Below are 12,744 nucleotides of genomic sequence, written 5' to 3'. Positions count from 1 at the left end.
GCCGAAGTCTGAGCAGCAGTGCTGCTAAAGAGAGCCAGGTGGCTTGGTATTTTTGGTTCTACGTACATTATTGCTGTGGAAAGCTGAAACCCCTGTGTGGGCAACTATTTTGTTATCTGACTTTTCTTTCTTTAATAAAAGTGGGCCTACAAGCCCTTAAAACGGCATATCTGGCGTGGACTCAGCTCACTGGTAAGCTCTACCTTTAAGCTAAAATAACCCCCAAATATTACAATATATATATATATATATATATATATATATATATTTTATTTTTTATTTTTATTATTATTATTATATATATATATATATATATATATATATATATATATATATATATATATATATATATATATATATATATATATATATATATATATATATACACATATATATATATATATATATATATATATATATACACATACACACAGTACATACACATATCCAAGCATAATGCAATGAATTACAAAACAATGTTTATGGTAATACAAAAAAAAAATTATATTACAAATAGTGTCCAAATCAAATTGACCAAACCTGTTCTTGCACATTTAAACTGTGTGACATTTATCTTGTTCATCACACAAATGTAGGTGTATCCACAAAATTAGCATAGGGAACACTACCAGTGCCAAGTTTGCTTACAATGCCATTATTCTAATGTGAGTTTTACAAAATGATTTCTGCTTCCTGCTGTTCCACAATTGCCACAACATTTTAAAGGATTTCCATCCACAAACCTGTCACCCGCAGCCCTACAGATATGTAAATAGTCTTAAGCCGTAGTAATGTGAAAATGATATAGCTATCAGTCCATGTCTCTTTCAAAAGATAAGCCAGGGGCCATCATAGTAGCGAGGGTGAAAGCAATTGCCTGACTGGTTTCGCCAGTAGAGCGTCTGACTCAATTGGTGCCCTACCAGTGAAGCAGTTTCTTTCATCCCCACTACTTTGATGTGCCCTGGTTTATCCTTTGAAGGAGACATGGACTGATAAGTATATAATTCCCACCTTACCATTACTTAAAACTATTTACATATCTTACAATATTGAATGATTAGCATTTGAACCTCACATGCACAGATTGTTTGATTCCCTCATCCTTTATTTTTGGGGACTGTCTACTATTTTGTGATTTGGTCTTATAAGTGGGCTCAGGCACACTGGAACAGTACTTGATTAAAGAGACCTTTCTTAAATTTGATTATATGGAATTACAAATAACAGTTCAAATATGGAATTATTTCCAATGGAAAATAATCATGGTATCTGGTGGTCCTTAAAGTGGAACTTTGCTCTCTCAAACAACATTTACATTAGCATTAGTAAATATCTAGTAAACCATATCAGATTTACTTGTTCTAAAAAAAAAAATTCTTTTTTACATTTAGTTACTTCCTGGTTTTCCAAGCGGTTTCTCAACAAAATAAAGCATGGAGACATGGACGGATGGGGGGAGTTTACTTTGAATATTACCATATTTCCACACCATAAGACACACTTTTTTTCCCCCAGAAATATGGGGGAAATGTCTCTGTCTTATGGTGCGAATATACAATGGGCATCACCCACCACCACCGCTGGCACCGCCCCCCACAATTTCCACCCGCCGCCACCAGAAGAGAGGCAGGAGATCAGGGGATAGACGTCCAAATCCCCGCCCGGACAATCTCCAGGCTGGGCCTGACACTGATCCTGAGACAGGAAACAGAGCAATCGGCTGCTCGGGTTGCTCTGTCTTCTGTCAGGTGGATGGGATAACATCAGGTAAGGCTGTGTTTGTGGCAATGGTCAGTCTGCATTTATGACAATGGTCAGGCTGCATTTTGGCAAGGGTCAGGCTGCATTTTTGGCAAGGGTCAGGCTGCATTTTTGGCAAGGGTCAGGCTGCATTTTTGGCAAGGGTCAGGCTGCATTTATGGCATTGGTCAGGCTGCGTTTATGGCAATGGTGTGGCTGCATTTCATGGGCACTGGAAAATATTTTAGTACAGGATAGATTCAGAACATTTTTTTTCCTGTTTTCCTCCTCTAAAACCTAGATGCATCTTATGGTCAGGTGTATCTCATGGTCAGGTGTGTCTTATGGAGCGAAACATACGGTAAAAGGGAATTAAATAAAAATTTTGGTTTGTGATGCTCAGATGAAGCATAGTTCCACTTTAAGTAGTTGATGTGCACATATGGGCCATTGCTGTTGGTTGTGTATTTGGCTGTTCAGCCTGCATTTGCATATGTGTGTTTAACCCTATTGGAAACACTGTGTAACCATTATCACAGGACTTTGGGGTTCTATAAACCGCACCATCTGCATATATGATTGATGATTAATATTCCATCATAGATATTATATATTTATATTTGTGGACTGTATGGACTGTCGTATATGTTTAAATACAATTTGAATATAATTAGAGTATGCCATGAATGGATTGTTTGACCTATATATACTTATCTGATGTAGCAGCATTATTTTGTAACCCACTCTTGGCCAAAATGTATTTTTGTTCTTTTTGTTTTGAATAAATAAACATTACATTTTAACCACTTCCCGTCCGTGCTATAGCCAAAAGATGGCTGCAGCACGGACTTAATTTGCTGGGAGGGCATCCATGGATGCGCTGTGTGATCAGCGAGTCTGAGACTCGGCTGATCACAGATCGGAGTAAGGGGGTCAATCCCGACCCCTTACCAAGAGATCAGCTCTCAGACAATGACAGCTGATCATGTGATGTAAACAGAGCTGGTAATCTGCTATTTTTTTTCCTCGCGCTGGCAGCGTGAGGAGATAAACAAAGCCGATCACTGGCGGCTGTAAGAGGGATGACGGTCCCAATTGTGGACAGCCTCTGCAGAGGCTTCTGTGCCCACCAGCATCACCTACCAGTGCCCACCAGTGCCACCTACCAGTGCCCACAGTACCACCCATCAGTGCCCACAGTGTCACCTATCAGTGCCCACAGTGTCATCTATCAGTGCCCACAGTGTCACCTATCAGTGCCCACAGTGTCACCTATAAATCACCAATCAGTGCGTCATCATCAGTTCTGCCTATCAATACAACTTACCAGTGCCGATCAGTGCCCCTCAGTGACATCTATCAGAGCTACCCACCAGTGATACTCATCAGTGCCACCCATCATTGCTTTCTTATCGGTGCCTATCAGTGTCATCTCATCAGTGCCTATCAGTGTTGCCTTATCTGTGCCCATTCGTGCAGCCCATCAGTTCCCATTAGTGCAGCCTCATCAGTGAACATCAATGAAGGAGAAAAATTACCATTTGCAAAATTGTATAACTATGGGGGTTATTTAAGAAAGGCAAACCCACTTTGCACTGCAAGTGCACTTGGAAGTGCAGTCGCTCTAAATCTACGGGGTAGATCTGAAATGAGTGGAAGCTCTGCTGAATTTATCATCCAATCATATGCAAGCTAAAGTGCTGTTTTTTATTTTCCTTGCATGTCGGATCTAAAGCGACTTTAACCACTTCAGCTCCGGACCAATAAACACCTTAAGGACCAGAGGTCTTTTTCCAATTTCGCACTGTGCTGCTTTAACTGGCAATTGCGCGGTCATGCAATATTGCACCCAAACGAAATTTGCGTCCTTTTCTTCCCACAAATAGAGCTTTCTTTTGATGGTATTTGATTGCCTCTGCGATTTTTTTTTTTTGCGATATAAATGGAAAAAGAGCGAAAATTTTGAAAAAAAAAAGATATTTTCTTCTTTTTGTTATAAGAAAGATCGAATAAACTAAATTTTAGTCATACATTGAGGGCAAAATTTATTCAGCCACATGTCTTTAGTAAAAAAATGTCAATAAATGTCAATAAACTAGAGTACATTTTCTGGAATTTACACAGCTTTTAATTTATGACTGCCTATCTCATTTCTTGAGGTGCTAAAATGGCAGGGCAGTACAACCCCCCCCAAATGACCCCATTTTGGAAAGTAGACACCCCAAGGAAATTGCTGATGGGTATGTTGAGCCCATTGAATATTTATTTTTTTTGTCCTAAGGGATTGAATAATGACAAAAAAAAAAAAAAAAAAAATTTTTACAAAAAGTTGTCACTAAATGATATATTGCTCACACATGCCATGGTTATATGTGGAATTGCACCCCAAAATATATTCCGCTACTTCTCCCGAGTATGGGGATACCACATGTGTGGGACTTTTTTGGAGTCTAGTCGCGCACGGCACCCCGAAAACCAATCACCACCTTCAGGATTTCTGAGGGTGCAAATTTTTGATTTAACTCCTCACTACCTATCACAGTTTCGAAGGCCATAAAATGCCAAAATAGCACAAAACCCCCCAAAATGACCCCATTTTGGAAAGAAGACACCCCAAGCTATTTACTGAGAGGCATGTTGAGTCCATGGAATATTTTATATTTTGCCACAAGTTGCGGGAATATTACAAACTTTTTTTTTTTTGCACAAAGTTGTCACTAAATGATATATTGCTCACACATGCTATGGGCATATGTGAAATGACACCCCAAAATACATTCTGCTGCTTCTCCTGAGTACGGGGATACCACATGTGTGGGACTTTTTGGGAGCCTAGCCGCGTACGGGACCCCGAAATCCAAGCACCGCCTTCAGGATTTCTAAGGGCATACATTTTTTATTTTACTCCTCACTACCTATCACAGTTTTGAAGGCCATAAAATGCCAAGATGGCACAAAACCCCCCCCAAATGACCCCATTTTGGAAAGTAGACACCCCAAGCTATTTGCTGATGGGTATGTTGAGCCCATTGAATATTTTTTTTTTTGTCCTAAGGGATTGAATAATGACAAAAAAAAAAAAAAGAAAAATTTTTACAAAAAGTTGTCACTAAATTATATATTGCTCACACAAGCCATGGTTATATGTGGAATTGCACCCCAAAATATATTCCGCTACTTCTCCCGAGTATGGGGATACCACATGTGTGGGACTTTTTGGGAGTCTAGTCGCGCACGGCACCCCGAAATCCAAGCACCGCCTTCAGGATTTCTAAGGGCATACATTTTTTATTTTACTCCTCACTACCTATCACAGTTTTGAAGGCCATAAAATGCCAAGATAGCACAAAACCCCCCAAAATGACCCCATTTTGGAAAGTAGACACCCCAAGCTATTTACTGAGAGGCATGTTGAGTCCATGGAATATTTTATATTTTGCCAAAAGTTGCAGGAATATTACAAACTTTTTTTTTTTTGCACAAAGTTGTCACTAAATGATATATTGCTCACACATGCTATGGGCAGAAGTCAAATTACACCCCAAAATAAATTCTGCTGCTTCTCCCGAGTACGGGGATACCACATGTGGGGGACTTTTTGGGAGCCTAGCCACGTACGGGACCCCGAAAACCAAGCACTGCCTTCTGGATTTAAATATAAAATGCTACCAAAAAAACTGTTAGCGATTGCAGGGATCAGGCCTGACTCTGCGATCGCTGCAGTTATGTGTTTAGTGTTTTGTAAGTGACAGTGATCGATCGATACTGCACTTGGGTGGGCTGGGCAGAGGGGCAAAACGCAGGTGCTAGCAGGTATCTGGGCTGATCCCGCTAACAATGCGTTTTTTTGGAACCCTAAACTGCTGGGGATGCTAGTATAGATCTGATCAGATCAGATATTGATCTGTTCAGATTCTATACCACTACGGGAGGTGTATGCTTTGCGCGTGGGTGTTAGCGGTACTGGCACTAACCTAGCGCTGCCTGGGGCGACGCAGACCCCGACCCTAAAACCTAATTGATATCACCCGCCGGGTGATCAGGGGGTTAAACCTTTATTGGGTAATAAATGGTGGGTGCCCTGATGCTATAAAAAGCAAACTAACCAGAGTCACCCGTAACACTTATAACGGTGATCAGTGGTGAAAGGGTTAAATAGGGGCAATTAGGGGGTTCAAATTTTTATTAGGTAGTATATGGGGGTCCCTGGCGCTATATAAAAACCTGACGGGGAACCTAAATAACTAACTGGCTAACCAGCGTCACCAGTGACACTTATACTGTGATCGCTGGTGAAAGGGTTAACTAGGGGCAATCAGGGGGTTAAAACCATCGGGGGGGGGGGGGGTTTGTGTACCTACGTGTACCTATGTGTCAGTGTAGTGTTTTGGTGCACTTACTTTGTGTCTTCTCCTCGTAGTCCGGTCAAAAAGACCGCCCCGAGGAGAATGACATCACTTCCTCCTTCCTGTGTAAACAATACACAGTGGGAAGAAGTTCGTCATTGGCCAGGAGCGATCGAGAGGGGGTGGCCAGAAACCAACGGCCATCCCCTCATCACGGATCGCTCCCGGAGGGAAACGGACCGCCGTAGCCAGCGGGAGGGGGTCCGATCGGACCCCCCACCCGCTGGAAGGCAGGCACGTACATCTACGTGCTTGTGCCTGCCTGTGCCATTCTGATGACGTAGAATGGCAATACGGCGGTCCTTAAGTGGTTAATTCCAAGTGCACTTTCAGTGTACTTTCAAGTGCACTTGCAGAGCAAAGTGGATTTTCCTTTAGTAAATAACCCCCTATGAAACATTTTTTTTTTCAAAAATGTATTTTTTGTTTGTTTAGCAAAAAATAAAAACCCAAGTGGTGATTAAATACCACCAAAAGAAAGCTGCATGAAAAAAATTGATAAAAATTTAATTTGAGTACAGTGTAGCATGATCACGCAATTGTCATTCAAAGTGAGACAGCGCTGAAAGCTGAAAATTGTTCTGGGCAGGAGGGGGTTTTAAGTGCCTAGTAAGCAAAAGGTTAAACAATGTTCAGATATTCTGGTGTGTTAGATTTTGTAATTCTTTATGTGTTTATTGGGGTTTGGTAGTCATAGCCAGGTTTTGTAGTTTTTTTAAATTTCTGTAAAATACACCGGCGACTTTGTTTGAGGGACAATATATATGTAAAAGATCTTGATTTTATTTATTGTATTTTCATTTAAAACCACTACTATATTACACCTAATGCCACCTACACATGACCGGACTTTCCGGCAGAAAAAGTCTGACTGTCTTCCCGACGGACTTTCGACGGAGTTACAACGGACTTCTGAACGAACGGACTTGCCCACACACCAACGGACTAAAGTCACGCATGCAATCACTAGCTTAATTTGCATTTCGAATATATCCAAAGTGGTAAACCTATCCAAAGCTCTGCTGAAAATGGCATGCAAATTCATTAGTTGATAACTAGAATTTCCTGACAATAGTAATGCCGCGTACACACGAGCGGACTGTATGGCCTACTTAGTCCGCCGAAACACATTTCAGCGGACAGTCCGCTCGTGTGTGGGCTTAAGCGGACTTTTTCAGCGTGCATTCCGGCGTACTAAGAATTTCGTTTTTTTCGAAATTCTGTCCGTCGTACTCGCATTTCGGCGGACAATCCGGCCGTGTGTATGCCAGTCCGCCCTACTTTTGAAATGAGCGGACTTTTCCCGCCCGGAGAAAAGTTTGCTCATTTCGAGCGGGTATCCAGGTAGGCGGGGCCCGCAAAGGAGACGTCGCTGGCCCCGCCGCCTGGTATGGACTTAAAGGGGAACCCCAACGCCGAAAAAAATCGGCGTGGGGGTCCCCCCAAGTCCACAACAGACCCTTGTCCGAGCACGCTACCCGGCCGGCCAGGAAAGGGGGGCGAGCAAGCGCCCCCCCTCCTGAGCCGTACCAGGCCGTGTGCCCTCAACATGGGGGGGTGCCTTGTCCCCATGTTGATGAGGACAAGGGCCTCTTCCCAACAACCCTGGCCGTTGGTTGTCGGGGTCTGCGGGCGGGGGGCTTATCGGAATCCGGGAGCCCCCTTTAATAAGGGGGCCCCCGGATACCGGCCCCCCACCCTATGTGAATGAGTATGGGGTACAATGTACCCCTGCCCATTCACCTGTAAAATAAAAGTACAAAAAAAAAAAACACAACACGCGAGATAAAATACTTTATTGCACAGCTCCGGGGGTCTTCCGTCTTCGGGGGTCTTCTCGCCGGACTCCTCCGCTATCTTCTTGTAGCTCTTTTGCTAGCGGAGGAGTCCGGCTTTCTTCCTCGCCGCCGGCCTCTTCTCCCGACTTCGGGGGTCTTGTCCCCCTCTTCGGTCGCCGCCCGTTCTTCTTCTTCTTCTCCTTCTTCTCCAGGAGATGTTGACTCGACGATCTCTCCGGCCGCAATGCCAGGGCCGCGCTGCGCGGCCACTTATATAGGGACAAGGGGCGGTGTCACATGGCTTTATGTCACATGGGTTGGTGTCACATGGTGACCCCGCTCCCTTACGATGTCATAGTCCCCATGTGACATCAACCCATGTGACCAACCCATGTGACATAAAGCCATGTGACACCGCCCCTTGTCCCTATATAAGTGGCCGCGCAGCGCGGCCCTGGCATTGTGGCCGGAGAGAGCGTCGAGTTAACATCTCCTGGAGAAGAAGGAGAAGAAGAAGAAGAACGGAAGGCGGCGGCGGCGACAGAAGACCGGGCCACCGCCTGTAAAAGAGCTATAAGAAGGCGCGGTGGCCCGGAAAAAGAACCGAAGAGGGGGACAAGACCCCCGAAGTCGGGAGAAGAGGCCGGCGACGAGGAAGAAAGCCGGACTCCTCCGCTAGCAAAAGAGCTACAAGAAGATAGCGGAGGAGTCCGGCGAGAAGACCCCCGAAGACGGAAGACCCCCGGAGCTGTGCAATAAAGTATTTTATCTCGTGTGTTGTGTTTTTTTTTGTACTTTTATTTTACAGGTGAATGGGTAGGGGTACATTGTACCCCATACTCATTCACATAGGGTGGGGGGCCGGTATCCGGGGGCCCCCTTATTAAAGGGGGCTCCCGGATTCCGATAAGCCCCCCGCCCGCAGACCCCGACAACCAACGGCCAGGGTTGTCGGGAAGAGGCCCTTGTCCTCATCAACATGGGGACAAGGTGCTTTGGGGTGGGGGGGCCGCGCGGCCCCCCCTTCCCCAAGGCACCCCCCATGTTGAGGGCACGCGGCCTGGTACGGCTCAGGAGGGGGGGCGCTCGCTCGCCCCCCTTTCCTGGCTGGCCGGGTAGCGTGCTCGGACAAGGGTCTGTTGTGGACTTTGGGGGGGACCCCCACGCCGATTTTTTTCGGCGTTGGGGTTCCCCTTTAAGTCCATACCAGGCGGCGGGGCCAGCGACGTCTCCTTCACGGGCCCCGCCTACCTGGAGACGCGCTCGAAATGAGCGGACTTTCCCCTGCGTGTGTGGGCGAGTCCGTTCATTTCAAAAGTAGGGCGGATAGTACGGCGGACTTAGTACGCCGTATTAGTCCGCTCAAAAAGTGCCGTGTGTGGGCAAGTAGCCCGTTCGGAAATTCCGACGGACAGTCTGGCGTACTTTTCCGCCAGACTAAGTACATCATACAGTTTGACCGTGTGTACGCGGCATAACTTTAACAAAAATGAAACTTGAAAATCATTAAACATGCAAAATGCGCTAATTATTGTACACTGACTTATTAATAAAGAGTAAACATTTTTTTCATGGTGAATAATATTTTCTAACATTGTTAATTTATAAAATTGCAAAAAAAAAAAAAAAGGTACAAATATTTTATGTGGAGAGATGCTGGAGAATAACCATTACTGTCTGTCTAATCAGGTCATTAAACACTTTCTTCAGCAATTTTAGTTCTTCAGACCACACCTCATCAAACAAAAATAAAGATAATAATAATAATAAAATATAATAAAAATGAACAATGTTCTTATTTAATACAATGAATAACATTTAAATTCCTTTGAACATTTTGCATATGCAATCTTTTCTCAATGCTAGCAAGAAATCAGGGAGTGCTGTTTTTTTCACTACATACAACTCACCTTTCTGTTTTCCATACACAGAAACCTTGATGTTATTATGAGATTCAACTAGTCTGTGCAGTCTAACTGATTGCTGTAAATGGGGGAAGGGTGTAAAGTGTTAGAACAGCACAGTAAGGTTTAAAGAAGAGCATATCAATTACTTACTAATTTAGTCAGTGAATAATTTTACCTACCTAACCATGGTAGCAGTAGCTCAATATACTTTTACTTGCTGTAGAAATTCGGTTTGTAAATGGAATCCTAAGAAGAGTGTTAACCCTTTAACGTTCTGCCCCACCGTTTGGTAGCGCACATTTTAAGTCACACTAACTCATTGAAAAATTTGGACTGGGTTAAAAACATGCAGAAAGAGGTATAGATGCGTGCGTGGGCATAGCCTTAGTTTGCTAACGCAAAGCTGTGTTAAGGCCAAACAGCCCTGTGAATGCATAGGGTGGAAAAATTGTATAAACCACATAACCCTACAATTTTAAGAAGCATTTAAATAAATGCATTTACCAGTTTTTGTTGCCTGTGGAAAACTGCATCATAGTTATACAGCCTATTCAACATACAGTTGCTGCTAAGGGTGGCCCAACCAGTTATTAGGTTTAGGGGACAATCACTTTTTCACACAGGGCCATGATGGTTTGGATTTTTTTTCACCTTTAATAATAAACACCTTCATTTACAAATTGCATTTTGTGTTTACTTGTGTTGTCCTTGAATATTGTTTAAATTGGTTTGATGTTCCGAAACACTTAAGTGTGACAAACATGCAAAGGAACAGGAAATGAGGAAGGGGGCAAACACTTTTTCACACCACTGTATAGTCAGATTTGGCAGCACATTCACCAGATCAAGATTGCCAATCAGCTTTTAACTTCAGCTTGTTAAATTAAGCTTTCATTATAAAACCTGGAAGCTGATTGATTTCTATTCAGAGTGGTGCACCGGATTTTGCACTCTCCAGTTTTAGTTTCCCATCGCTTTATAAGAATAAAACTAAAACGCTCTTTTCATTAGGAGTGCAAAAAAATTGAAAATGAAGCTTGGTTTCCCCGCTTCCTATTTTTGAAAGACTCGTGGTGTGGCGTCCGTGCCCCAGTTAAACGTCAGATATGATGAAGCGCGTAGGGAGGAGCCAGCTGTGACGTCACCACGTTGTTACCAGAAGTGGCTGGGAAGCCATTTTAGTGTACCAGTCTGAGTTTTATTCTGAGAAAGCGCTGTTTTACTGGATGACATGTGAGTGTAATGATTTTACACAATAAAGTAAAACGTTTTATACAGAGTACACTATGAGGGGTTCCTTGCTTTATCCCTAACATAGCAGGTGGAGGAGCATTCTGGTGAAAATGCACTACAGCTGCCGGGGATGGTCTGCTATATAATGGGAGACAGATGATACTGTATCACCCCATGCTTGAATTTACCTATCTGTAACGGGTGCTTAATTCCCTCTGGTAAGCCTTGCATGCTATCACAAGGTGGAGGTTTGGATTACTGCACACGGTATTCAGAGATTGGTGTCACATTTCCAATACACGATTGATCACCACTAGATGTGGATTTATTGGACTTTTTTCAATTTTTTATTCTTTTTTATATTTGTTCATTGCACTGAATATTGTGTTATTGTGTTCTTTGTGATTTTTATGTGGAGACAATAGTGCAGCACTTTTAATTTACTTGATATTTTGGAACATGCATGGCAGATATTGTCAACATATACAAACACTGGTCTTTCACTGTGTAAATGGTGATCCTGCCGATAAGCAGAATGGTGGCATCTAATTCATTCTAGGGCAAAATGTATCAATTCTAACTAAAAATCTAAAGCAGGAAGCATACCTGTCGTAGTGTGTACACAGAGAGGCCAATACAAATGAATGACATAATAATAATAGCCACGGAATATTCTATATATTCTTCAGCAAACCATAGGCAAACACTGAACAGCTGGAACACATAGAATGGGCTCAACACCTACAAAAAAAAATATTTATTCAGAAATGAATTAAATGAAAGATAAATCTGAACTTCAGGCACACAGTTAAACATGTAGAAATATGTACATTGCTGTTTTATCTTCCAGAGTATCAGAATTTCTGTTCATGAGAGGAAACCTGATTTTTCTCTGGGGCAATTCAGTAACACTTAAAGGTCTAAACTCTACCCCTTTGGATAAAAAGTAGGAAATAGTAGACTGATAAACTCAAAGCTCATTTCCCTGTTGCTCTGCTCTTTCCTTCTATCAGCATGTTTCTGGAACTGAAGCACAACTGGTTGGCCCATGGTGCTGTTGACTCTTTTCCAATTCTGCTCTGTTGTACAGGTACTCCAGGAGGCTGTTAGCAAGTAAAGTTCGGGTACTTACACTACCTACAAACACGTTCAAGGATGTAGTGATGACTACCTATTTACTATGGGTAATCTCCCGTTATAAAGGCTAACTTTTGAATTTAGGAATAATCCTCAGACCTTTGAGTCCTATACCCTAGCCGTTTCAGATCTAAGATTTTAGTAACATTCATTTATTTTCTGTATAGTTTACTTTTTACTGATACATGCTGTTTGCAGTACCCTTTATGTAGCTGGTAACTACTTTTGTATTATTCTTGTAAGGATATGGATAAAACATGAGACTATTGTTTTTTTGCTAGGGTTCAATTGAGCTGCTGTTGGTGTTCTCTTGCCAAATTGTCTGGCAAATGCAATACAATTTTAAAGACTGCTTGGAATTCAGCTCTAGTTAGGCTTTTCTTACATGGATCAGGTCTAAAATTTAAAGCGGTTCTTCACCCTAAAGGGGTCCCCCCCTCCCCCCCTCCGGTGCCACAATCGGCACCTTTCAGGGGGGAGGGGGTGCAGTTACCTGGATAATCCAGGTATCTACACCCACTTCCGGGCAGGCCGCCGCAG

The 12,744-nt window shown here is 43.0% G+C and overlaps 1 protein-coding gene across 1 annotated transcript in view; it reads right to left on the bottom strand.

The window, feature by feature from the left end:
* The window catches only part of LOC143988151 (putative cation-transporting ATPase 13A4), a 191,484-nt gene that overhangs the window by 118,345 nt on the left and 60,395 nt on the right, over positions 1-12,744 (bottom strand). Inside the window, exons 7-8 of the mRNA XM_077487480.1 lie at positions 11,674-11,808; positions 9,838-9,910 (exon numbers count right to left, since the gene is read on the bottom strand). Coding sequence (XP_077343606.1) covers positions 9,838-9,910; positions 11,674-11,808 — 208 coding nt within the window. The remainder of the gene's footprint in view (positions 1-9,837; positions 9,911-11,673; positions 11,809-12,744) is intronic.

Source organism: Lithobates pipiens, unplaced genomic scaffold, assembly GCF_037356315.1.
Source record: "Lithobates pipiens isolate NorthernLeopardFrog02 unplaced genomic scaffold, aLitPip1_a1.2 Scaffold_18, whole genome shotgun sequence".
Classification (NCBI taxonomy): domain Eukaryota; kingdom Metazoa; phylum Chordata; class Amphibia; order Anura; family Ranidae; genus Lithobates; species Lithobates pipiens.
This window is presented reverse-complemented; position numbering and strand designations above follow the sequence as displayed.